The sequence below is a fragment of the Melopsittacus undulatus genome, chromosome 4, assembly GCF_012275295.1.
Source record: "Melopsittacus undulatus isolate bMelUnd1 chromosome 4, bMelUnd1.mat.Z, whole genome shotgun sequence".
Lineage (NCBI taxonomy): Eukaryota > Metazoa > Chordata > Aves > Psittaciformes > Psittaculidae > Melopsittacus > Melopsittacus undulatus.
Genome location: NC_047530.1, coordinates 10072648 through 10096939, shown reverse-complemented (window position 1 = coordinate 10096939; position 24292 = coordinate 10072648). Strand labels below are relative to the sequence as shown.

The 24292-nt window shown below is 48.3% G+C and overlaps 2 protein-coding genes across 2 annotated transcripts; both read left to right on the top strand.

Annotated features, from left to right (window-relative positions):
• The first annotated feature begins 10048 nt into the window (after positions 1 to 10048).
• LOC117436159 (inositol 1,4,5-trisphosphate receptor-interacting protein-like 1) lies at positions 10049 to 11593 on the top strand. Its single transcript, XM_034062512.1, has 2 exons — positions 10049 to 10303; positions 10499 to 11593. The coding sequence occupies exons 1-2, from the start codon at positions 10049 to 10051 to the stop codon at positions 11591 to 11593; spliced, it is 1350 nt and encodes a 449-aa protein (XP_033918403.1).
• Positions 11594 to 17906: 6313 nt separating this feature from the next.
• LOC117436157 (inositol 1,4,5-trisphosphate receptor-interacting protein-like 1) lies at positions 17907 to 19451 on the top strand. Its single transcript, XM_034062508.1, has 2 exons — positions 17907 to 18161; positions 18357 to 19451. Exons 1-2 carry the CDS (start codon positions 17907 to 17909, stop codon positions 19449 to 19451), a joined length of 1350 nt encoding a protein of 449 aa, XP_033918399.1.
• The last annotated feature ends 4841 nt before the right edge of the window (positions 19452 to 24292 follow it).

The window sequence follows — 24292 nt, the reverse complement described above, 5'->3', positions numbered from 1 at the left end:
CTTGAGAACAACATTTGCTCTAGTTCACGGAATACAGCAATTACTTCTGGAGTGTCAGGACCATGGAGTCCCTAAAGTACAAGAAAATACATTTAGTTCCTGCCGTAATTGCTCAGTCTCAAGGGGGTAGGGGAGATGCTGAGAAAACAATTGAAGAATCCTGCTGAATTTCAGCCTGATACAGTTTTTTGCAGAGAACAGAATGGTGGCCCTGCCCCCAGTTCACTCTCCAGGTGCGTTTGGTTACCTCCTGTAAAATTTCCCCCAAAGCAGGGTGCTTGGCCTGTACCAGTGCATGCCAACCCTCCCTGGGTGAAGGACTCACAGAAGCAGCAGCTGGGGAACAGCTGGGAATAGGTCCTGTGCAGAAAATCCTGGGAATGCTGAAATCAAATGGCATGGACAGGTATTAGCATCTGAACTGTTCTCCCAGGCACCACCCCATGGCAGCTCAAGCAGCGGCTCTGCCTGTGCCCACCTCATCAACTGCAAGGGATCTCAGCTGTTCATATGCTTTGCTGAGGCTATAAAAATGTGCTTGCAACAACAACTCCTCCATCCAGGCTGGTGGAGGTGTGTCAAGAAGGAGGGACAACATCAGAATGAAGGGGAGGGAGACTCCAGCAGGTCCCCTGCTACTGCCAGCATGTACAGTGTGGCAGGAGCTGGGGCAGGGCCCAGCAGAGTGACAGCAACCAATGTCCTGCCTGTGTACACCAACAAGAGGGGATGCTTTTAGGTCCTAAACACATCTCTGTCCTCTTACCACCATGTCTTGTCTAGCTCCAGCAGGCCAGAAGAGCTGTCTTATTGTGGTGTTTCGATGCCCCAGGGCATCCTCCTCCCAGCACCAGTCTTCATCCTGGCAGCCATTCCTCCTCCCCTGCCTTTGTCTATGTGCCTCTGAGGCACCATGTCACTGAGAAATTCCTAGAGGGGTGCATCCTGGAGAGAGGGAGGGAGGAAGAGATGCCATAAGCACCACACTGACCTAAGCATTTCTGGTTTGTTCCTGTGAATTTACAAGGCCAGAAGGAGCATTAGTAGCCTAAATTAAAGCCTTGTAAAATAAATACCCTACACAAAAATCTACCCTGGCTCAGTTCCCTGATAGTATACTCTTTTCACCCCAGCCTCCTGTTGCTCACTCATCATCCACATCAGCTTCAGAGAAGCTTGTCCCAGCCAACAAAATCTAAACTAAGTGTAATGGGAATCTAAACTAAGAGGAATAGGAAGACGAAACCCTCATGGCATCCTGCTCAGCTGCAGGGCCACAGCAACAGGGCATATGCATTCAGGGCCACCCTTGCCTCCAGCCTGCCTGACCTTAGGGGTGTTCTCAAGGGGCCCCCACACTGCAGCACCTGCAGCCCTTTGATATGGGAGAAGTAACCAGAAATGAGTCCTGCACCTGCTCATCCATGCATCCAGCAATAAAATGTTCTGGATTCTGTGGCTGTCAGCCATGGAATCTGAAGCCAGACTACACAGGGACTCTGTGTACTGCCACAGGCAACAGCATCGCATCATGGGACATCCTCATCTGCTAGCCAGGGACAATATCTTTGAATTGCTAAAATGTCCAAGACCAAAAATAACTTCCCTGATAATTATCTTTACAGAAGCTAAAACACGGGAGTGCTAGCAGGGTTTTTTACTTAACTGCCTTGAGAAATACCTCAGTGTCTGATAAGTCTGTTTACCCAAACAGTATTTAACCAGAAAATTGATAACATTTAAGGGACTGTGACTTACCATAAGGGATATTTTTTAAACATGATGATGGTATCTTGAGCTGAAAAGGGATTTTATACATTGTGTCTGGTGAGTTATTTAGCTCAGCTCAGGTTATTCATAGAATAAACATGCAGGTCAGAGGCCACAAGAAAAGACCCAGCATGGCTTCACCTGTGCAAATGTGGTAAGAGCTGGGTGGGGTTTTGGGTAGGGACCACTGCAGAAACCTTGTTCTGCAGAGCCCTGGGAAGAGGATAGGGAGCCAGCCCTCCACGCAGGGCTGCTTCTTTATTCTAAGGAGGAAACAAATCCTGGTTCAGCCACCACTTATCAAGAGCATCTTCCCCAGATGCCAAAATCCTACAAGAAGATTTTCTTGCAGGGGGCACCCCACTGGCTTCTCCCTTGGCTCTAAAGCAGCCCATGACTGTGGGATGCAGCCCACAGAAGGAGCCGAGCAGCATCTGTGGGTATATTTGTCAGCAAAAAATGACTGGATTTTGCCATGTTTTTAAACCCTGCTTTGGTCTAAGGACAAACAGACCTATAAATGGATTAAAGCAAAAAAATTGATCAAAATGCCCTGAAGTGACAAACATATTAATATGAGAAAGGAGGGGAGTTATCCACAAGTCAAAGTCTACTGAGGAGTGAAATGAAAAGGTGGCAGTTCTCTGTACTGCTACATGGCTCGAGGTGCATCTTCCTCCTCCAGCCACTGGCAGATCAATTTTCGCCCTTCACCTTCAACCACACAAATCAATTTTTTTGCCCTGATATATAATTTAAACAATTTTATTCAATGCTCCTGAAAGTAATTTTAATTTTTCATTCTAAGCTATTGTAAAAAAAAAACTCTGCTTCATATTGGATTAAAATGATGAATTTAAATATGCGTAATGCAATATATCTTCAAGTTGTTCAGGTTACCACAGTGTTCATTTATAAGCAACCACAGTGACACCTTCCATGAAATTCACAATGAATAAAATGAAGACTGAAAATAATTCATTTTAAAATAATCATGTTCTGCTAACTAAGAAACTCCAATTTTCATTTTATCTTCACATTTGTTACTTTAAATATGCCAGCAATTAGTTTTTCTCCGTGTATGGGAATGTGAGGAGGCTAGGCATGTGGAGGATGTGCTGCATCTTCCCAGTATGAGCATACCAAAATCCTGAGGAGTTTATAAACTGAAAGCTGAGATTTCATTTGCACAAAACATGCATCACCGACCAACATGGAAAGCTGCAAATGTAAGTCAGATCTCAATATTTGTAAATTTAATCTATATATTTAAATATTTTTTACATAGGCAATGTTAATCCTTTCATTTTATCACCATGTTCCAGTATTTAAAAAGTGGCTACAAAGAAGGTGGAGACCCCTTTTTACAGGGAGTCAAGACTAGAGGTGGTGGGCACAAGTTAATCCCGGGGAGATTCCAACTGGACATGAGGAATATTTTTCCCAATGAGAGCAACCAGCAATCGAAATAATCTCCCCAGGAAATCAGTAGACTCCCAAACACAGGACTCTGTTAAGTTTTGGCTGGGCAGGGTGCTGGGACATCTAGTCTAGGTCATGCTTGCCTAGAAAAGTTGGACCAGATGATCCTTGAGGTCCTGTCCAACATGATATTTTATGACTGTATGATTAGTCTTGCCTGCAGAGAGATCTTATTCTTCTGTGGTAGAGGTGTGGCTTAATCCAATACCTTGCCTTGCATCTGTGATTTGCACTACGTTTTAGTTAATAAGCGAAACAAAGAAGCCTCCTCAGTATGCACTAGATATATAACCAGGATATTAAGAAATTAGCAGGTTCTAAAAATATCACTGCACTCACTTTCCTGCTCTCAGTGAGACAAAGCACAGGCATTGGCATCATAGGTAAGTACCACAGGCAGGGAGGGTACGTGGTGCCCGTGAGTTCCAGGACAAAAACAAACAAACAAAAAAAAACAACTAAGCAAGCAAACAAAACCTCTAAATATTAAGTTTTTAATTAGATATGAAATCCTTACTGTTCTTTGCTATCCAAAAAATCCCCAGGTCACAAGGATTTGCAAGATAAAGAAAGCAAAAGGAGAGAGAAATGTTTGTGTGTTTCTTTCTCTGTCTATGGATGCTGCAGAAGAATCAAGAGTTCTAATCTTTCTGACTGAAAATGAGCCTGGAGGTTAATTTTATCAGATAAGACACACAGCAGTGCAGTGAGATTATGCTCATAAACCTGAGGGATTTTTTGCATTTTGCAAATATTGCATGTCAGCTGTGGGCTTAGAGGTTTCAATAACATGGTGAGCAATTTTGAGAGATTAGTATATCTCTAGATTTATAATCATAATGTGTTTCAGTTAATGCAAAATTTTCTGAGAAAATCCCCTTGGTCATACACAGGACTAAAGACTCCTGTGTGTTTGGGTGAGTTGACACAGGTTCTATGGCTGATATCTTCAATGTGTGAGGATAGGAGATTTAGGCTCCATAATGTGCATGCAGGTCTCTCTGTTTTACCCTCTCAGAGGTACACCCATGGCTGGAGCTGCTTTAAGAATAATTGACCTTTATTTTTTTTTTTCCCCTTTTCCTTAGAAGATCGAAGCATTTTACAGAGAAGCAGCAGACAGAAATGTGTCCAGAAGCAGACTGCAGAAAGCATGCATGGGGGAAGTCCCATCTCCTGGCCACAGCTACATACACAGGGACCAGAGATGTTCACTGGCAACTGGAAAAGCATCATCTAGCATGGACAGAGGAAACTGCAGACAAAGAACTGCATTTTAATTGGATGCAGTCACAGCACAGGAGTCTCACACAGTACTCTGCTATGATTTGTAGCAAACTGTAAATTAAAAAAAAACAAACAAAACTCCAAAATCTACAACATTTTAGAGATACAGAATTCAGCTGTCAGGGTATGATATTAACAGAAGAAAATCATGGCATGGCAGGAGCATTTCCCCTGGCAATAGAAGGGTATTTCTGCTCTGCAGGGTGAAGGATGTGAGATGTCAGTGCAGGAAGGGCCTCCAGCCAGCACAGAGGGTCTGCACTCTGCAGGAGCATTCCTCCATGCAGGTGGGCTTTCAGCAGGCAATGGCTTGCCAGCTAGCTCTGGGTTCAAAGGGGAGGTGTGGAAGTGAGAAGGAAGCCTGTAGCTCTATATGCCACCTGCCAGTACCATGATGAAATAAGGAAATCTATCTTTTCTGTTCTTCTGCCAGTTCTGAAGTTGTATGATTTTTTTTTTACTATTCAGAGTATGATTTAATCATGAAAGTTATGACTTGTAATTCTAATATTTACACAGAAAGCTCTTTTTCTTATGTCTTTCTTCATAAAGTAATATTCAAATCAAAGTTCAGGTTTCATTTCATACAGCTTTGAAGTTGATCCTTTTGACATTTCATATTTTCATGTCACACTTTTAACTATGAAAAAAAAAGATTCACTTATTATTCTTCCACTTTTTGCCTATTTCCTTAACTGCCTTTCCTTCACCTCTATTGGCAAACTCAGAAAAGAGATGGAAACAAGAGGAGATTCCTGTGAGCATGCAATACTGTCACAGGTTGGGAAACAGGCATAATTTTTTTGGTCCTGGTTTGGGTGAAGGTAACACGGCACATCAAAATGCACCTTCCCCTGTGTGAAATGCGAACTGCCCTGTAGGGAAGATGGAAGGGTTTATGGGTGAGGGAACATACATTCCCTCCCTGACACTGGCCACCCTCCAGAGTGCTCAGGGCCCCGAGATACCTCTGGAAAACATGCTGCACCTTCACCTGCTCCAAAGAGCAAACACTGTGTCCTGCCAGCAAACGTAAAGGAGAAAAAGCAAGCAACAGGCATCTGGTGTCTCTGGGTTTGCAGCCAACAGCACCCACAGATACTGATTTTTTTTTAAGAGCATGTAAGGGTAGAACAAGAGGAAATGCCTTTAAACTGAAAGAAGGTAGATTTAGATCAGGTATCAGGAAGAAGTTCTTCCCTGTGATGGTGGTGAGGCCCTGGCACAGGCTGCCCAGAGAAGCTGTGGCTGCCCCATCCCTGGCAGTGTTCAAGGCCAGGTTGGATGGGGCTTGGAGCAACCTGCTCTAGTGGAAGGTGTCACTACCCATGGCAGGGGCTTGGAACTGGATGAGCTTTAAGGCCCCTTCCAACCCAAACCAGTCTGTGATTCTGTGGTGATTCTATGATTTTGTGTGTCCAGTGAAGTGCAGTATTCTGCTCTCACAGTCAGTTGGTGGGTGGCTGCAGCAGTCCTTCTCTCACCCTTCTCCCCACAGACCTGCATGCCAGGACACAGCCAGAAGCCTTCCGCAGCTAATCTACCTGGTGGAGAAGGGTCTCAGATATTACCCTAGTGAAAGCAGGGTGGAAACAACAGGTCAGGCACATACCAGAAACAGAAATGTCTCCTTTTCTGAGCAAGATCACATCATCCTTGCTAGTACTCTGTGGAGTGCATTCCAGATACGTTTTTCCAAAGCCAATATAAGAGTGACTTTTCTGGCTGAACACAAGCGCTGTGAGGTTAAAAACTCCTTTTTCCTCCATGGGAGACAAAGGGGGCTGTTCCCCGCAAACTCCTTGTGTTTTTTGCCTTTACAACCATTTCATTAGACTGAGAAATTTCAGTACCAAACTTTAAATTATTGTTTCTATCTCAGAGCAAACCTCAGAGCAAAGTGAGCTTTGGTGACCTGCACAGTCCAGCTGAAAAGCACTGCAAGGTCTGGGGAAGGAAAAGCTCAGAGAACCCCAGCTCTGCAGCCCTGTGGCTGCTTCACTTAGCAAATTGCACATCTGCCCTGCTCCAGAAGGAGCTGCTCTCTTCCACAAAGCTCCCCTTGATGCATGCCCTGATAGAGTCTCACTTTTTAGTTTATTTATAATGTTATTTTCTATCCTGGGTTGTGGCAATTAAACCATAAGCTACAGTCAGCATAACAATATCCTAATTATGTACAGTTATTTTGGGCTTCTCAGTGATAGGACTGTAGGGCCACAAAACCATGGAAAGATGTAGTAGAGAAATAGTCAAGAATCAAGAATACTGTAGAAGGAAAGAAAAGGGCAGGCAAAGGAGGGGGATGTGTGAGAAGATGCTTTTCAGTAGCCATGACAGCCCTTTCTGCCTCGTGCAGAGAGCGGACAATGCTCTGGGGCAGACCAGGAATGTGTAACTTCACTAATAACAGAGTGCAGACAGACCTGACAACCCAGAGATAATAAATGCCACAGACAGTGCTTCCTGGTGTTCTCTTGATCTAATGTGACCTCCATTAGTTGTGGGAAGACCCTAGGACACCCCTGGGGAAGACACTCCAGCTCTCCATGCTAATCCCAACTGCACAAACCCACTGGATAAAAGGCAGACTTGGAGGCCCTTTGGGGCATCATAGACAGCTTGGAGGTGATGTCCACCCCATTGTGGGACAGCCTTGGGGTAGCACGACCTGTGGGGCTTCTGCAGCTGTACATGCTAAGACCACATAGTGCTCCCCTGGCAAGGTTTTTAACACTTCATTGTATTGCTCACATCAAGCCCCAGAGATATTTTCCTGGCATTTTCTGCTCAGTGGGAAGAACCATTGTGGTCTCCAGGGACACAAGTTCTCCTACACCTGAGATGTAAATCAATCAAGCCTAAAAGCTTACCATGGGAGCACAGTGCCTGAGCATACAGTGGTTTGCCTGAAAGTTATGCTAGCCAACTGACACTTTTTATTCCAGTTGTGTTTGTCCGTTAAAAGGATAGAGTTATATAAAAAAACCGCAAACAAACAAATAAATCCAGATCTCCGCAATAGAGAGGGAGTTCATATGTTAAAATAAATAAAGGATGAGAGTTTCGTACCTTCCCTTGCACTGAGCTCATATTTTCTAATACAGCACCGCGGGCAGATGTAATACATGACTGCTGGAAACTGCTGTTTCTAAAATCCACTCTTGTGTTCCCTCTACATTAAAGCTGTGTTAAAAATCAGGTAGTTGATGATAAACTGCTAGTGTTAATCCTTGGTAAAAAAAAAAAATCATTTTGGATGACTCCAAGAGGGCAGCAATGGAAATTATGGCTCAGTTTGATGGTTTAAAGATATAGAAAAGTAAAATTGTGCCTCATGCAGCCTGTTTGCTCACTATTCACTGAAGACTTAAAACCCAGGAACATAGCTGGGGAGCTGTCAGAGATGGGATGCAGATACCAGTGTACACCACTGACTCATCCTGCTCAGGGCATGGAAAAGAGCATGAGCAACACTGCATTGTCTGATTTTAAAGAAAAAAAAAGAGAGAGAAAAGTGTGTTTGTAAAAACAGAAAAAAAAACACCACTCTTCCAATTGCACAGCTCTATTTGTCTTCTGTTACCCTACAGGAACAGTGCTACCTGCTTATTACACATGTTGATGAAATTGGAAAAGGACGTGACTTTACAGCAGGGGGAAGTGGCCAGGCTCATTTACAGCCATCGGGAAAACCTTTATGCTCTGTGCAGTATAATGATAAACTGAGATTCGGGTGGTCACTATGGAGGGAGAGCACCTTGACTCTGGGAATGACTTGGCTTCTTTCTTGCTTTGGAGTCCAGCTGCCAACAGTGGACAGTGGGAAGAAGGGCTGGAAGAGCCTGGAGCTGCAGAAATAAGACATACCTTTAACCAGCCTGTTAGCAATCACTGAGCTAAAGAGCCTGTGGTAACAGGAGAGTGCTGGTGGGTGTCACTCAGATCCCTAACATCAGCAATCTGGCACAGATCTTATCCAAGCTATTTCCATATCACCTGCATCCACTTTAGCACATTGTTCAGTGTCAAAGTAGTGCATCATTGAGCCAAAGCAGGGGGAGCTGAGAGCCACCTTTCTACACAGTCTGTGTCCTGGGAATTTCCAGCCTTTAGGTGTAGTTTGCCTTCATTTCTTTAGTTCAGATAAAGCATGCCAGCCAAAACATGGCCTGAAGCTGTCTGAAGGACTAGTTGATGCCTTGGAGCCTTGTATCTCTAGGAGACTGGAGAGCATGAATGCAGTACATATCCAGAACTGATCTGCTTTAAATTTCCAGATTGTGTGTGCTAGCATTCTGCAAACCAAACCATGCTTAGGAAATGGGATCAAAGAAGGAAGTTACTTCAAAACATCACTGCTTTCTGAACAAAAATGCTGAAGCAGACACAGTGTTTCACATCCTCTACATGCACTGAAGAGTCCTGTGAGCCTTGCTAACAGCTCTGGCACTACAGCAGTCATTTAACAGCTGCTCAGTGAATCTTGACTCTGGGAGGAACCAACAGGGAACCTTAATCTTCCTGTTCTCACAGATAAGCCCCTGAGGTCAGGTCTGAGACCTAGCACAGATGAGGGATGGAGCAGAAGTTATCTCAAGATGGTAGTATGGAGGGTGGAAAGCCTGCTGCTGTTTTCTGTTGCACTCCTCTCTGCAGTAGTCCATAGTGCACAGGCAGGACAGAGAAAGCAGCACTGTACCCTGGACCTCAAAGCTGGGTTTCCTGCAGGCAGGACTGGCACTTTCCTCCACCTGGCCCCTTTGTTCCTGGGAGACCTCACCCATCTTTTGGGAAGCTCTTCTCACAGCAACATCTCTCCTTCCCAGCCCTCTGAGCCCTGCGTTGCACAGTCCGTGCTGCCTAAACTGGCAAGGGACAGCAGCACAGCAAGCGATCGGCACCCCACCTGCTGATTCTGCCCCACATCTTTACACCAACTGTCTGCATTCAGGGAATCATTTTTATTGTGTTATGGAGATCCTGCCTTTCACTGCCCTCCACATTCTGCTTACTAGCTGGCCCGCGGTTGTGCGGGCGGGACTGCAGTGCGTCCACGGCGACTGGAACGGCAGAGGGGACGCGTCACAATGGGGGATGGGTATCAGGGTGCCAGCAGGCAGGCAGCACTGGGGCAGTACGGCCTGGGGCAACAGTGAGTGCGCACGTAGGGGGGAAGCTGGGCTGGACAAGGGCTGGGGCAGAAACCTGGGCTCCCTGGGGGCAGGGTGCTCCCCCTGCATCAAAACCCTGGCTGCGAGCACCTTGGGCAGGGCACGATCCGACCTGCACCGTGCCTGGGCGCAGGCCTTGCTGCCTCCCAGCTGCCTCGTTCCCTCTCCTGCCTGTCCCCAGCTCTCTGCGGCTCCTGTCCACGCTTCCCCCGCCACCAGCTCCCTTCCTCCTTCCCCCCATCCCAGCCCCACCTGACTCCTTCTTTCTCCTGCAGGCCATGGGTCTCGCAATGCTCTTACTCAGGGTTCTGGGAAGAGTAATCTCGAAAGCGCACATGGTCGGTGATGAGCTGGATGAAGCCACACGTGACCGCATGCGGCGGCGTTCAGAGATGCTTAGCAAGGAGATGGCTCGGATGCTGCAGGAGCTGGAGCAGGCCGAGGAGATGAAGAGAATAGAGCAAAATGGTGTGACCTGGAGCGGCCTGCTCTCTGCTGCCTTGTGGAACTGGAAATTCTGGGTGATCGCCATCTTGCTGCTCCTCCTGATTGTGGGGCTCTGTTGCTGCTTTAGCAAAATAAGCCCTGAGGTGAGCAGCAGCAGCAGCAGCAAGGAGGAGGAAGACACTGAAGAAAAGGAGGAAGGCACTGAAGAAGAGGAGGAAGGCACTGAAGAAGAGGAGGAAGACACTGAAAAAGAGGAGGAAGACACTGAAGAAGAGGAGGAAGACACTGAAGAAGAAGATGCTTCTGAAGCGGCAATTTTCAGCATGTACATTGCAAAGCGCAACGTGTGGTCACCGAACAAACTGTGGAACCGGAGCAAGTGGGTGCATGCGGTGGTGGAAAGCCTCGTCACTGCTTTCCAAGAGTCCAATTCCTTGTCAAAGCGTTTCTTGCCGGAGCTGGGACCAGCTATGGGAGTGGGCAGCGCCTTTGATTGCTGGAGTCCCCAGGAAGATGACTCTTTCTACCGTATGCTCGTGATCCTGAAGCCCCCCCATGGCCACACTTTCTGCCTGGAACCAGGCACCGTGGAAAACGAGTCCCGCATCTGTGTGAAGCTGAAGTGCACATGCACTGCTCAGCAGATGGTGGGGCCCATGCCGTGCTTCCTTTACAGCCCTGAGGAGCAGCTCACAGAGGAGCAGAAGCCCAGCCTCCTGCACACCCTCTGCACCGACTCCTATCTAGATGTGCAGAAAATTGCTTGCTGGTTCCAGGATTTGGTGAGGGAAAACAAGGCAAGCACGCCTCTCTTACCTTCATGTGACTACTCTCTGGCTGTGCTGCCCTCCAGACGCTCCTGCAGAGTGGCAATTCAACGTACCTGTGGGAGAACCACGCTCGTTGAGATGATCTTTGGCGTGCAGCTGGGCAACTCAGACATCTTCATGAGCAGTCAGGAAAGAGAGGGTATCTTCAGCCCAAGCACAACGTGGACATTGACTTGTGCCCAGGCAGAGGCAAAGTTCTTGTGGCTGATGTTTGGTCGGACCCCAGATGACAGCTTACACAGCCTCCTGCATCTCTGCACCCGCATGCTGGCAGGCAGAGGCTTTTTCACCTATGCCTTGAAGACGGTGGTGATGCACCTCCTGACCACCACACCCCTGTCAGGCTGGCAGAGGAAAGAATTCCTGCAGCGGCTGGATGACATCATGAGGTACCTGAACCGCTGCCTGGAGGAGAAACGCCTCGACCACTTCTTCTTTGGGAACCGGAAGATTCCTGAGGAGATCGTCTTGCCCCCATTCTTGGAAACAGCCAAGCCATTCAACCTCTTCCAGCATCTGGCACAGGATCCGGCTGCCCACGAGCGGGCAATGCGTGAGTTCGAGGAGCTGCAACATCGGCTTACAGCACAGCTCTTACTCTAGGGGCATTGAAAGTGCTCTTCGTGCAGAGAGCCGTGTTTGCAGACTTCACAGCTAGAGCTGAGGACAGATGAGGACCACCTCATGCAGGAAGGAGATGAAGGATAGAGTGCAGGACACTGCAAGGAAAGGAAGAACCTGGTGCAGTGGGCCTCTGCCAAGAGCGGCAGCATTCTCTTCTGGATGCTTTTGAGATAGCAGCCGTTGACGACTGCAGCCGCGACAGAGATGACTTTCCCTGTGCTTCCTTCTCTCGCTGACTGCGGCCAGAATGGCATTTCACGTGGACCAGACTCTTGGTGGCAGCTCTGGCTGTGCAGGGACCAAGCGAGAGGCACCGCTGATGCGTCCCCGTGTGTTCACTGGGTTCTGGACGGAGAATCTACGCATGCTGGACCCTCCCCAGGGTCCTGGTGCCCCAGAACTGAGCATGCTGGGCACGGAGAACACGCTGCTCTATCAGCAGTGGGAATTCCTGCCTCACCTTTCCTCCACAGCAAAAGCACGCTCTGGGGACTGGGACCCAGATGCGGCTGAAGCTCTTTCCCACTGGAAAGGAGCCTGGCAACAGAGACTCCTGTTAATACTCGGACAGTGAGCTCCCTTCCTCTTGGACAGGGTCCATTCCCTCTGGGAGCTTTCTCTTGTGCAAAGATGCCAATAAATCTCTCATGTTACACCCACTGAAACACAGCTTCTGTGAGGGTGTGGGCTATGGAAAGAGCTCTACCTGATAGTCAAGCTGATGGGGGACCATGCTTGTTGGTTAGCTCCACAGAATCATAGATTCGTAGAACTGTAACAGTTGGAAAGGACCTCAGCATAATTTAGTTCCAAGCTCTCCGCCATGGGCAGGAACACCTCACCCCAGACCATGTTGCCCAGGGCTCTGTCCAACCTTGCCTTGAACACTGTCAGGGATGGAGCATTTACCGCTTCTTTGAACTGTATTGAGTTTCATGCCAGCGACCTGGTCTGGGCTGGCTCAAATATTAAAGACCCAAAGTGAGTGTCAAAGGCCATCAAGGCTTCCCTGAGAACATGCTCCCTTCCTATTGTCCAAATGGGTCATTTTATCCAGATTTTTTTTTTCAGGATTATCTAATTCAGCAGTACTCCTCCAATGTCTGTGTCTGCTTTATATGCAGCAGGGGCTGTAACCAGAGGGAGACTGAGTTATATCATTGTAGGTGTGACCTTACCTAAGGCTTCCTCCTTACTGGTTCCTGTTGCCATCTGAGATGCCCTAGCAAATGCCATGACTGGCTTCTAGGTGCCTCTTCAGAGAGAAGTGGTTACCTGTTCAGTGCCACCTTATCTGCCCGCCCCATATTGTCATTCCAGCATGCTCAGAAGTCTCCAGTGTCCATAAGACACCTCCATCTTCAATGGCCATAAGCATCTCTATCATCAACAACCATAAGTATCTCCATCTCCAGTAGCCATGAGCACCTCCATCTCCAATGGCCATAGGCATCTCCATCCAAGCTCTAATGCATGTATCTAGGCAGCTACTGACTGGGCTGCACAACCACTCCAGATCTCACTGCAGAGCTGAAGACCCTCCAGTGACCCTCCCGTGGCAGGCAGGACACCAGCTGCAGCAAAACTGCACACAGGCAAATGTGGGTATGAATCCAGATGTTTTAGGACAAAATGAATGAACAAGGCTGGGCAGCACAGGGAACCATGAGACCTTTTTACTCAAACCTTTGGAGGTTGAGAGCATGTGGTGTGGGCTCTTGCCCACAGCTCTGCCAAAACATAACACGATTGAAAAGGTTGCATTGTTATTGCATTCCTGAAAACCCCAATATACAAGCTTTGTGCTCTCAAGGTAATTCCAGTTTAAAGTAAGTTCCAGCAAGATTATATAAATAATTGATTTTTTTTGTTTCATTATTTTCCAGCTTCTCGAAAATAATAAGAGTAATAATAATAAACCCAGAAATAAGTCTGCTGAGTTTACTTCTTTCTAGTGCAACAAGCAATTTCAGTTTGGTCTGTCTTTTATTGTTAGCACTCTTCAGTATTTCAGTATTTGACAAACTTAAAATGTAAATGCTTTGAAATTGAAAATTGATTTTTTTTTAATTGAAATAAATTGCTATGTCTTCTGGAAGACGTTTCACCTCTCACTGTTTAGTAAAAGTTGACCAACTTCTTTAAAGTCCTTGCTCTCAGCCTGCGTTCTTTTAGAGCAAAAGTTAGACACATAATCCAGGCACACCTTCAAACCACAGCCAAGAGACCCGCACAACATATTATTTCACAAAATGCTTGTCTATGACATATGATTTCTCCTGACCAGGATTTATTTTACTTCACGCTATTTTTGTCCTTTGCAGATTCCTTGCTGCTGCCAGGTCTCTGCATGACAGTTCCACCCTCACCCCTGGGTGCCATTGCTTTGAGCTGCCTCCTACAGCAGCTGGAGGCAACTGGGGACCTGAGGAACCTGTAGGGTTGCATCTCTGGAGAAGCACTGGATTGAGGATGTGACAAAACTCTTCTCAGGTTGCTTTTGCCTGCAGGGAAGAGAGAAGTGCCAGAAATCCCATGAGAGCTCCATGCCCAAGAAAAATATTGGAGTTTTGAAGCAAAATTGACATTGAACTGAAGCAAATAACTTTTCATTCAATATTTCCATTGTGAATGTTTGTGCTTTATTATCTGGAAGACTGGGGAATCATGTGTTCATGCTAACAAAAAAAATGTTGAAGGGCAATTCTCTTTCTTCTTTCTGTGCATAGCTTGAGTCTCACATGGCTTTGGGCAGCTCTTGAGAAATCACAGATGCAGTATTCATAATGTCTGGCAGCCAACATACCTGTGTGGTTTTCAGCTTATTGCTGCCAGGACAATGGCTCAGTAATGTCTCTTGGCTTAATTAAGCCACATGTGAAACCCCTTTTGAGCTACATCCTCCCGGATTATGTTGCTGTGTTAGTGGGGATGTGCTGTTTTCTTATATTTAGTAGAAAGGGAGGTATTTCTGCAGGAAGAAGCTCTCTCAGTCACTAACACCAGAGACCTCCTGGGAGATGCATGAACCATGGCTAGCCATGGTAAAGGAGCTGCATGGAGTGACAGGAGCTTGTGGCAGAAGGATGAGGTTTGTGACACTGAGCTGACAGGGCTTCCAAGGTCACAAATGAAATACCACTGAAGTACCTGGCCCCATGGCTAGCATTCATTAAGGACTTACAAAATAAACAATAAGCCATGATTCCCTTAGTGCTGAATGCCTGTACTTACATTCTGCAGAAGACATAAGAGCTATCTGCACAGGGAAACAAATTTCTGCCCCTTGCTGAGCAAATCAGCTTCTTTGTGTGTGCACGTGTGTGGCAGCACTTGTGATTCCCTGAGGGAGGTGGGAATGGAGCCAAAGTAATCATACAATCACAGAATGATTTGGGTTGGAAGGGACTTTAAAGCTCATCCAGTTCCAACCCCCTGCCATGGGCAGAGACACCTTTCACTAGACCAGGTTGCTCCAAGCCCCATCCAACCTGGCCTTGAACACTGCCAGGGATGGGGGAGTCACAGCTTCTCTGGGCAACCTGTGCCAGGGCCTCACCACCCTCACAGGGAAGAATGTGTTCCTCATATCTGAGCTGTGTTCTGTACAGTCTGTTTCATTGTTAAAGTATATTTGGGGGGATTTTGATATTCTTTTTCTAAAATCAGCAGATCTAGTCTCTCTTTCCTCTCCACCCTTTCAACACCAGCTGTAAATCCAGCCTGATGGATCCAATCCCTGATGGCATGGATTGGAAGTTAAAAGCAGACTCATCCTGCCATGTGGTAACATCAAAATTGAGTCAATTAGAGAATAATTTGCAAGGAAAGCACCATTTGCTGCAAGATGCTCCTCTCAAGGCCTTTAAGCCCAAGTTTTTGGTTTTAAGAACCTGCCAGCCCTTCCCTCTGCTCACCACATTACTGTAGCTGCCCCAGCAGCCAAGGGGGGACTGGAGGCAGTACCCAGGGTTTTGGCATCACCACCAGGAAGAGGTGGAGGGGAAAACAGTCCTGACTGGTTTTGTACAACCAGAGACCATCAGTGACCAGTCACAAAAATGGAGCAGCCACACGTGGAAACTGTACAAGGGAAAAAGCCAAATGGTCTCAGCTGGATGTAGGAGTGTCCTTCCCTCATGCTATTGCAAAGCAACCAGCAAAGTAAAGCTTATGCTAATGCCAGTGTCATTTAGAAATGAGGTTTGTAATAAAAGGGAAACAAAAGGAACCTGCACAGACATCAAAGCTTCACAAAAGCTAAGATAAGTAAGCTGTTCTGCTTGGTATTAGTAGCCCTTGATTAGGGCTTAATGCAGTGCCACACTGTGTTGGTCTAGCAAGGCTGCCTGTCTTGGCCTCTTAAATAACAGTTGGATTTTTTTCAGGCCATCCTGAATACTTTCTCAGTGGAATTGGTTGGGTTTTAACACCAGTAAGAAGACAAACTATTACAAAACTGAAGAAATAGCAGAAAACTTCAAGAGAAAGGAATGCAAAAAACGGTTTGTCTCTTTTGAAAATCCCCACAAACCAGTCTCTATGATCCAAACTGCAGGAAAGGACATGAAAACTAACAGAAGCTTACAAATTAAAGTGTAAACATAAAATAACATCTTCATTATATCAAACAGCTGCAGAAATAAGACATACCTTTAACCAGCCTGTTAGCAATCACTGAGCTAAAGAGCCTGTGGTAACAGGAGAGTGCTGGTGGGTGTCACTCAGATCCCTAACATCAGCAATCTGGCACAGATCTTATCCAAGCTATTTCCATATCACCTGCATCCACTTTAGCACATTGTTCAGTGTCAAAGTAGTGCATCATTGAGCCAAAGCAGGGGGAGCTGAGAGCCACCTTTCTACACAGTCTGTGTCCTGGGAATTTCCAGCCTTTAGGTGTAGTTTGCCTTCATTTCTTTAGTTCAGATAAAGCATGCCAGCCAAAACATGGCCTGAAGCTGTCTGAAGGACTAGTTGATGCCTTGGAGCCTTGTATCTCTAGGAGACTGGAGAGCATGAATGCAGTACATATCCAGAACTGATCTGCTTTAAATTTCCAGATTGTGTGTGCTAGCATTCTGCAAACCAAACCATGCTTAGGAAATGGGATCAAAGAAGGAAGTTACTTCAAAACATCACTGCTTTCTGAACAAAAATGCTGAAGCAGACACAGTGTTTCACATCCTCTACATGCACTGAAGAGTCCTGTGAGCCTTGCTAACAGCTCTGGCACTACAGCAGTCATTTAACAGCTGCTCAGTGAATCTTGACTCTGGGAGGAACCAACAGGGAACCTTAATCTTCCTGTTCTCACAGATAAGCCCCTGAGGTCAGGTCTGAGACCTAGCACAGATGAGGGATGGAGCAGAAGTTATCTCAAGATGGTAGTATGGAGGGTGGAAAGCCTGCTGCTGTTTTCTGTTGCACTCCTCTCTGCAGTAGTCCATAGTGCACAGGCAGGACAGAGAAAGCAGCACTGTACCCTGGACCTCAAAGCTGGGTTTCCTGCAGGCAGGACTGGCACTTTCCTCCACCTGGCCCCTTTGTTCCTGGGAGACCTCACCCATCTTTTGGGAAGCTCTTCTCACAGCAACATCTCTCCTTCCCAGCCCTCTGAGCCCTGCGTTGCACAGTCCGTGCTGCCTAAACTGGCAAGGGACAGCAGCACAGCAAGCGATCGGCACCCCACCTGCTGATTCTGCCCCACATCTTTACACCAACTGTCTGCATTCAGGGAATCATTTTTATTGTGTTATGGAGATCCTGCCTTTCACTGCCCTCCACATTCTGCTTACTAGCTGGCCCGCGGTTGTGCGGGCGGGACTGCAGTGCGTCCACGGCGACTGGAACGGCAGAGGGGACGCGTCACAATGGGGGATGGGTATCAGGGTGCCAGCAGGCAGGCAGCACTGGGGCAGTACGGCCTGGGGCAACAGTGAGTGCGCACGTAGGGGGGAAGCTGGGCTGGACAAGGGCTGGGGCAGAAACCTGGGCTCCCTGGGGGCAGGGTGCTCCCCCTGCATCAAAACCCTGGCTGCGAGCACCTTGGGCAGGGCACGATCCGACCTGCACCGTGCCTGGGCGCAGGCCTTGCTGCCTCCCAGCTGCCTCGTTCCCTCTCCTGCCTGTCCCCAGCTCTCTGCGGCTCCTGTCCACGCTTCCCCCGCCACCAGCTCCCTTCCTCCTTCCCCCCATCCCAGCCCCACCTGACTCCTTCTTTCTCCTGCAGGCCATGGGTCTCGCAATGCTCTTACTCAGGGTTCTGGGAAGAGTAATCTCGAAAGCGCACATGGTCGGTGATGAGCTGGATGAAGCCACACGTGACCGCATGCGGCGGCGTTCAGAGATGCTTAGCAAGGAGATGGCTCGGATGCTGCAGGAGCTGGAGCAGGCCGAGGAGATGAAGAGAATAGAGCAAAATGGTGTGACCTGGAGCGGCCTGCTCTCTGCTGCCTTGTGGAACTGGAAATTCTGGGTGATCGCCATCTTGCTGCTCCTCCTGATTGTGGGGCTCTGTTGCTGCTTTAGCAAAATAAGCCCTGAGGTGAGCAGCAGCAGCAGCAGCAAGGAGGAGGAAGACACTGAAGAAAAGGAGGAAGGCACTGAAGAAGAGGAGGAAGGCACTGAAGAAGAGGAGGAAGACACTGAAAAAGAGGAGGAAGACACTGAAGAAGAGGAGGAAGACACTGAAGAAGAAGATGCTTCTGAAGCGGCAATTTTCAGCATGTACATTGCAAAGCGCAACGTGTGGTCACCGAACAAACTGTGGAACCGGAGCAAGTGGGTGCATGCGGTGGTGGAAAGCCTCGTCACTGCTTTCCAAGAGTCCAATTCCTTGTCAAAGCGTTTCTTGCCGGAGCTGGGACCAGCTATGGGAGTGGGCAGCGCCTTTGATTGCTGGAGTCCCCAGGAAGATGACTCTTTCTACCGTATGCTCGTGATCCTGAAGCCCCCCCATGGCCACACTTTCTGCCTGGAACCAGGCACCGTGGAAAACGAGTCCCGCATCTGTGTGAAGCTGAAGTGCACATGCACTGCTCAGCAGATGGTGGGGCCCATGCCGTGCTTCCTTTACAGCCCTGAGGAGCAGCTCACAGAGGAGCAGAAGCCCAGCCTCCTGCACACCCTCTGCACCGACTCCTATCTAGATGTGCAGAAAATTGCTTGCTGGTTCCAGGATTTGGTGAGGGAAAACAAGGCAAGCACGCCTCTCTTACCTTCATGTGACTACTCTCTGGCTGTGCTGCCCTCCAGACGCTCCTGCAGAGTGGCAATTCAACGTACCTGTGGGAGAACCACGCTCGTTGAGATGATCTTTGGCGTGCAGCTGGGCAACTCAGACATCTTCATGAGCAGTCAGGAAAGAGAGGGTATCTTCAGCCCAAGCACAACGTGGACATTGACTTGTGCCCAGGCAGAGGCAAAGTTCTTGTGGCTGATGTTTGGTCGGACCCCAGATGACAGCTTACACAGCCTCCTGCATCTCTGCACCCGCATGCTGGCAGGCAGAGGCTTTTTCACCTATGCCTTGAAGACGGTGGTGATGCACCTCCTGACCACCACACCCCTGTCAGGCTGGCAGAGGAAAGAATTCCTGCAGCGGCTGGATGACATCATGAGGTACCTGAACCGCTGCCTGGAGGAGAAACGCCTCGACCACTTCTTCTTTGGGAACCGGAAGATTCCTGAGGAGATCGTCTTGCCCCCATTCTTGGAAACAGCCAAGCCATTCAACCTCTTCCAGCATCTGGCACAGGATCCGGCTGCCCACGAGCGGGCAATGCGTGAGTTCGAGGAGCTGCAACATCGGCTTACAGCACAGCTCTTACTCTAGGGGCATTGAAAGTGCTCTTCGTGCAGAGAGCCGTGTTTGCAGACTTCACAGCTAGAGCTGAGGACAGATGAGGACCACCTCATGCAGGAAGGAGATGAAGGATAGAGTGCAGGACACTGCAAGGAAAGGAAGAACCTGGTGCAGTGGGCCTCTGCCAAGAGCGGCAGCATTCTCTTCTGGATGCTTTTGAGATAGCAGCCGTTGACGACTGCAGCCGCGACAGAGATGACTTTCCCTGTGCTTCCTTCTCTCGCTGACTGCGGCCAGAATGGCATTTCACGTGGACCAGACTCTTGGTGGCAGCTCTGGCTGTGCAGGGACCAAGCGAGAGGCACCGCTGATGCGTCCCCGTGTGTTCACTGGGTTCTGGACGGAGAATCTACGCATGCTGGACCCTCCCCAGGGTCCTGGTGCCCCAGAACTGAGCATGCTGGGCACGGAGAACACGCTGCTCTATCAGCAGTGGGAATTCCTGCCTCACCTTTCCTCCACAGCAAAAGCACGCTCTGGGGACTGGGACCCAGATGCGGCTGAAGCTCTTTCCCACTGGAAAGGAGCCTGGCAACAGAGACTCCTGTTAATACTCGGACAGTGAGCTCCCTTCCTCTTGGACAGGGTCCATTCCCTCTGGGAGCTTTCTCTTGTGCAAAGATGCCAATAAATCTCTCATGTTACACCCACTGAAACACAGCTTCTGTGAGGGTGTGGGCTATGGAAAGAGCTCTACCTGATAGTCAAGCTGATGGGGACCATGCTTGTTGGTTAGCTCCACAGAATCATAGATTCGTAGAACTGTAACAGTTGGAAAGGACCTCAGCATAATTTAGTTCCAAGCTCTCCGCCATGGGCAGGAACACCTCACCCCAGACCATGTTGCCCAGGGCTCTGTCCAACCTTGCCTTGAACACTGTCAGGGATGGAGCATTTACCACTTCTTTGAACAACTTCTTCCAGTGCCTCACCACCCCCAAAGCAAAGAACTACTTCCTTATATCTAACCCAAACTTCCCCAGGTTTAGCTGCAGCACATTAGCCCTTGTCCTATCGCTACAGTCCGTGAGGAGGCATCCCTCTCCAGCATCCCTGTAGGCCCCCCTCAGACACTGGAAGAGTGTTGTGAGGTCACCACGCAGCCTTCTCATCCCCAGGCTGAACAGCCTCAACTTTCTCAGCCTCTCTTCATACGGAAGGTGCTCTGTCTTTTCCTTACTTCATCTGGTTGCTTTGAGAAGTAAGCTACAGCCCTTATATAGGGTCCTATATCTTGAGCTAGGAACCCTAGGGCTATGCCTTGTCTCTCACGTGAAAATAACCAAAAGAGGTTGGTGACGTCTGGCAGTCCGAGGGCTGAGGCCGTCAGTAATCCCTTCTCCAGTTTGCTAAATGCCTGTTTTGCTTCCCCAGTCCACTGCTATTCCCTCGCTTCTTTTTGCAGCAACTGCCATAGGGGGTTGACTAATATACCATAATTATAGATCCAGGGTCGACACCAACCTGTTTGCTGGAAGACTCACACAGCCAATCATTCACAGTCTAGGAGGTTCCTCCAATGCATTGATGATAACTCCTTAATGCAAATGGTGGACAAACCACCTAGGGGAGGAGCGCTGCTAGATTTAGTACTCACCGACAAGGAGGGTCTGGTTGAAGTGGTGATGGTCAATAGTAGCCTTGGCTGCAGTGACCATGAGATGGTGGAGTTTAGGATCCTGCATGGGAGGAATAGAATACCTAGCAAGGCCACAGTTCTGGATTTCTGAAGGGCCAACTTTGGCCTCTTCAATCAACTGCTAAGGGAAGTCTCATGGGAAAGGGTACTAGGTGGTGAAGGGGCTCAAGATAGTTGCTCAGCATTCAAGGACCACTTCTTCCAAGCTCAGGATCAGAGCTTCCCAATGGGTAGGAAATCTAGTAAGGGAGCTAGGAGACCAGCGTGGTTAAACAAGGAACTGCTGGGCAAAGTCATGTGGAAAAAGAGAATCTGTGGATTATGGAAGGAGGGGCTGGCCACTTGGGAGGAATATAGGACAGTTGTTAGAGGATGTAGGGAGGCAGTTAGGACATCTAAGGCCTCCTTGGAACTTAATCTTGCTAGTTGGGTTAAGGACAATAGAAAGGGCTTCTTCAAATACATAGTGCATAAAACTAACACAAGAGGCAATATAGGCCCACTGCTGAACGAGGTGGGTGCCCTGGAGACAGAGGATATAAAGAAGACGGAGGTGGTGAATGCCTTCTTTGCCTCTGCCTTTACTCCTGCAAACTCTCCCCAGGGGCCCCAGATTCCTGTAGCCCCAGAAGGAGTCAGGACAAAGGAGGAGTTTGCTTTGGTAGATGAGGATTGGGTTAGAGATCAGCTAAGCAATCTGGACATCTATAAATCAATTGGTCCAGATGGAACACACCCACAGGTGCTGAGGGAGCTGGCAAAGGTCATTGCTAGGCCGCTCTTCATCTTCTTTGGTAAATCGTGGGAAACGGGAGAGGTGCCTGAGGACTGGAGGATGGCAAATGTCACACCAGTGTATAAGAAGGTCTAGAAGGAGGACCCGGGTAATTATAGACAGGTCAGCCTTACCTCCATCCCTGGAAAGGTGATGGAACAACTTATTCTTGACGCCATCTCTAGACATATCAAGGATGAGTGGGTTATTAAGAACAGCCAACATGGTTTTACCAGGGGGAAGTCATGTTTGACCAACCTTACAGCCTTCTATGAGGAAGTAACTAGGTGGAGGGATGATGGTAGAGCGGTAGATGTGGTTTTTTTTGATTTCAGTAAGGCATTTGATACTGTCTCCCACAGCATCCTCATTGATAAGCTAAGGAAGTGCGGGCTTGACAATCAGGTAGGGAGGTGGATCAAGAACTGGTTGAAAGGAAGAAGGCAGAGAGTTGTCGTCAATGGGGCAGAATCTAACTGGAGGTCTGTGACTAGTGGAGTCCCTCAGGGGTCGGTGCTGGGACCAGTGCTGTTTAATATTTTCATCAACGACCTGGATGAGGGAACCAAGTATACCCTCAGCAAGTTCGCTGATGACACTAAACTGGGAGGAGTGGCTGACACACCAGAAGGCTGTGTTGTCGTTCAGCGAGACCTGGACAGGCTGGAGAGTTGGGCAGGGAGGAACTTGAAGGAATTCAACAAGGGCAAGTGTAGAGTCTTGCATCTGAGGAAGAACAACCCCGTGTACCAGTACAGGTTGGGGGTTGACCTGCTGGAAAGGAGTGAAGGGGAAAGGGACCTGGGGGTCCTGGTGCATAGGAGGATGACCATGAGCCAGCAATGTGCCTTTGTGGCCAAGAAGGCAAATGGCATCCTAGGGTGCATTAGAAAGGGTGTGGTTAGTAAGGCAAGAGAGGTTCTCCTCCCCCTCTACTCTGCCTTGGTGAGGACACATCTGGAATATTGCATCCATTTCTGGGCCCCTCAGTTCAAGAAGGACAGGGAATTGCTTGAAAGAGTCCAGCGCAGAGCCCCAAAGATGATTAAGGGAGTGGAACACCTCCCTTATGAGGAGAGGCTGAGGGAGCTGTGTCTCTTTAGCTTGGAGAAGAGAAGACTGAGGGGTGACCTCATCAGTGTTTACAGATATGTAGAGGGTGGGTGTTAGGATGATGGAGCTAGGCTTTTTTCAGTGATATCCACTGATAGGACAAGGGGCAATGGGTGTAAACTGGAGCATAGGAGGTTCCACGTTGATATCAGGAAGAACTTCTTTACTGTGAGAGTGACAGAGCACTGGAACAGGTTGCCCGGGGGGGTTGTGGAGTCTCCTATGTTGGAGATATTCAAGGCCCGCCTGGACAAGTTCCTGTGTGATATACTCTGGCTTACCCTGCTCTTGCAGGGGGGTTAGACTAGATGATCTTTTGAGGTCCCTTCCAACCCTTGGGATTCTGTGGTTCTGTGATTCTGTGATGTGCTGTGGACTCCAAGTGTTACCAGTACATACAGCCTGGCTGCAGCTGGAATGTTGCAGGCTCCTGATAGTAAGCTGGAGAGCCTGGGTTTGCACATTTGCCCCCTTCAAGCACAAGCCACCTGCCAGCCTTTACAATTTCAGCCATTTTTTTGCCTGTGAAAGCCGCATGACTAATACCATTTACACTGGAATCTTTTCTCCAAGGCATGCTAGGGTCTTCCCTGCCTTTGCACTCATGCCACATTTTGTTGCTTAGTTGAATCTCCAGTAAAGTCTATCTGAGTTGCAGGATTGTGGCTCACTGCAAAAGGAAAAGCAAGGCAGGATCACAATTCAAAAGCTGTGCCGGAGAGGAGAGGTTGATGCTGTTGGATCTGTTGCTTTGGCCAGACGACCAAGTTGTTCAGTGATATCCAGCACAGAGGCTGCAAACCCAGCACATTAGAGACGTTGCACCATTATCTGGTGTTTCATTCATACTTTCCTATCCCAGCTAAAACCTGAAAGATTGCTACCTTTCAAATAAGGAAGACAGGCCCCTGCATTATTCTCTGCAGTGCTTCTGCAGGGCAGAGCTGGCAGGACATGCAGCCTGGGCTGGGCACAGACCCCAAAACATGCACAGGAACATTTCCAAGCAGGTCCACCACTCCCATAGCAGCACAGGAAGACCGAGAGGCATATCTCACTCCCAGCCAGCAAAGCTGCCTTCCCTTTGGCAAGTCACTGCCAATGCTAGTGACCCTGCTGGGCTGCCATAATGCCACCTCTGTCAAAAGTGAGTTGGGTATTTCTCAGTAAGAAGGGAATGTTAACGTAATGGGAGAAGAGATTAAATTGTGTACAACTGCTCATACTCTTCCTTCTATATATCAGAAATCTGGAATAATAGGCCAGGGAATAACCATGCATATA

What these genes read in the sequence shown, in the direction of transcription:
- LOC117436159 (XM_034062512.1), top strand. Translation starts at nt 10,049, where the DNA reads ATGGTCGGTGATGAGCTGGATGAAGCCACACGTGACCGCATGCGGCGG. An exon ending in TTAGCAAAATAAGCCCTGAG is followed by an intron (nt 10,304 to 10,498) that starts GTGAGCAGCAGC and finishes TACATTGCAAAG; the next exon opens with CGCAACGTGTGGTCACCGAA.
- LOC117436157 (XM_034062508.1), top strand. Translation starts at nt 17,907, where the DNA reads ATGGTCGGTGATGAGCTGGATGAAGCCACACGTGACCGCATGCGGCGG. An exon ending in TTAGCAAAATAAGCCCTGAG is followed by an intron (nt 18,162 to 18,356) that starts GTGAGCAGCAGC and finishes TACATTGCAAAG; the next exon opens with CGCAACGTGTGGTCACCGAA.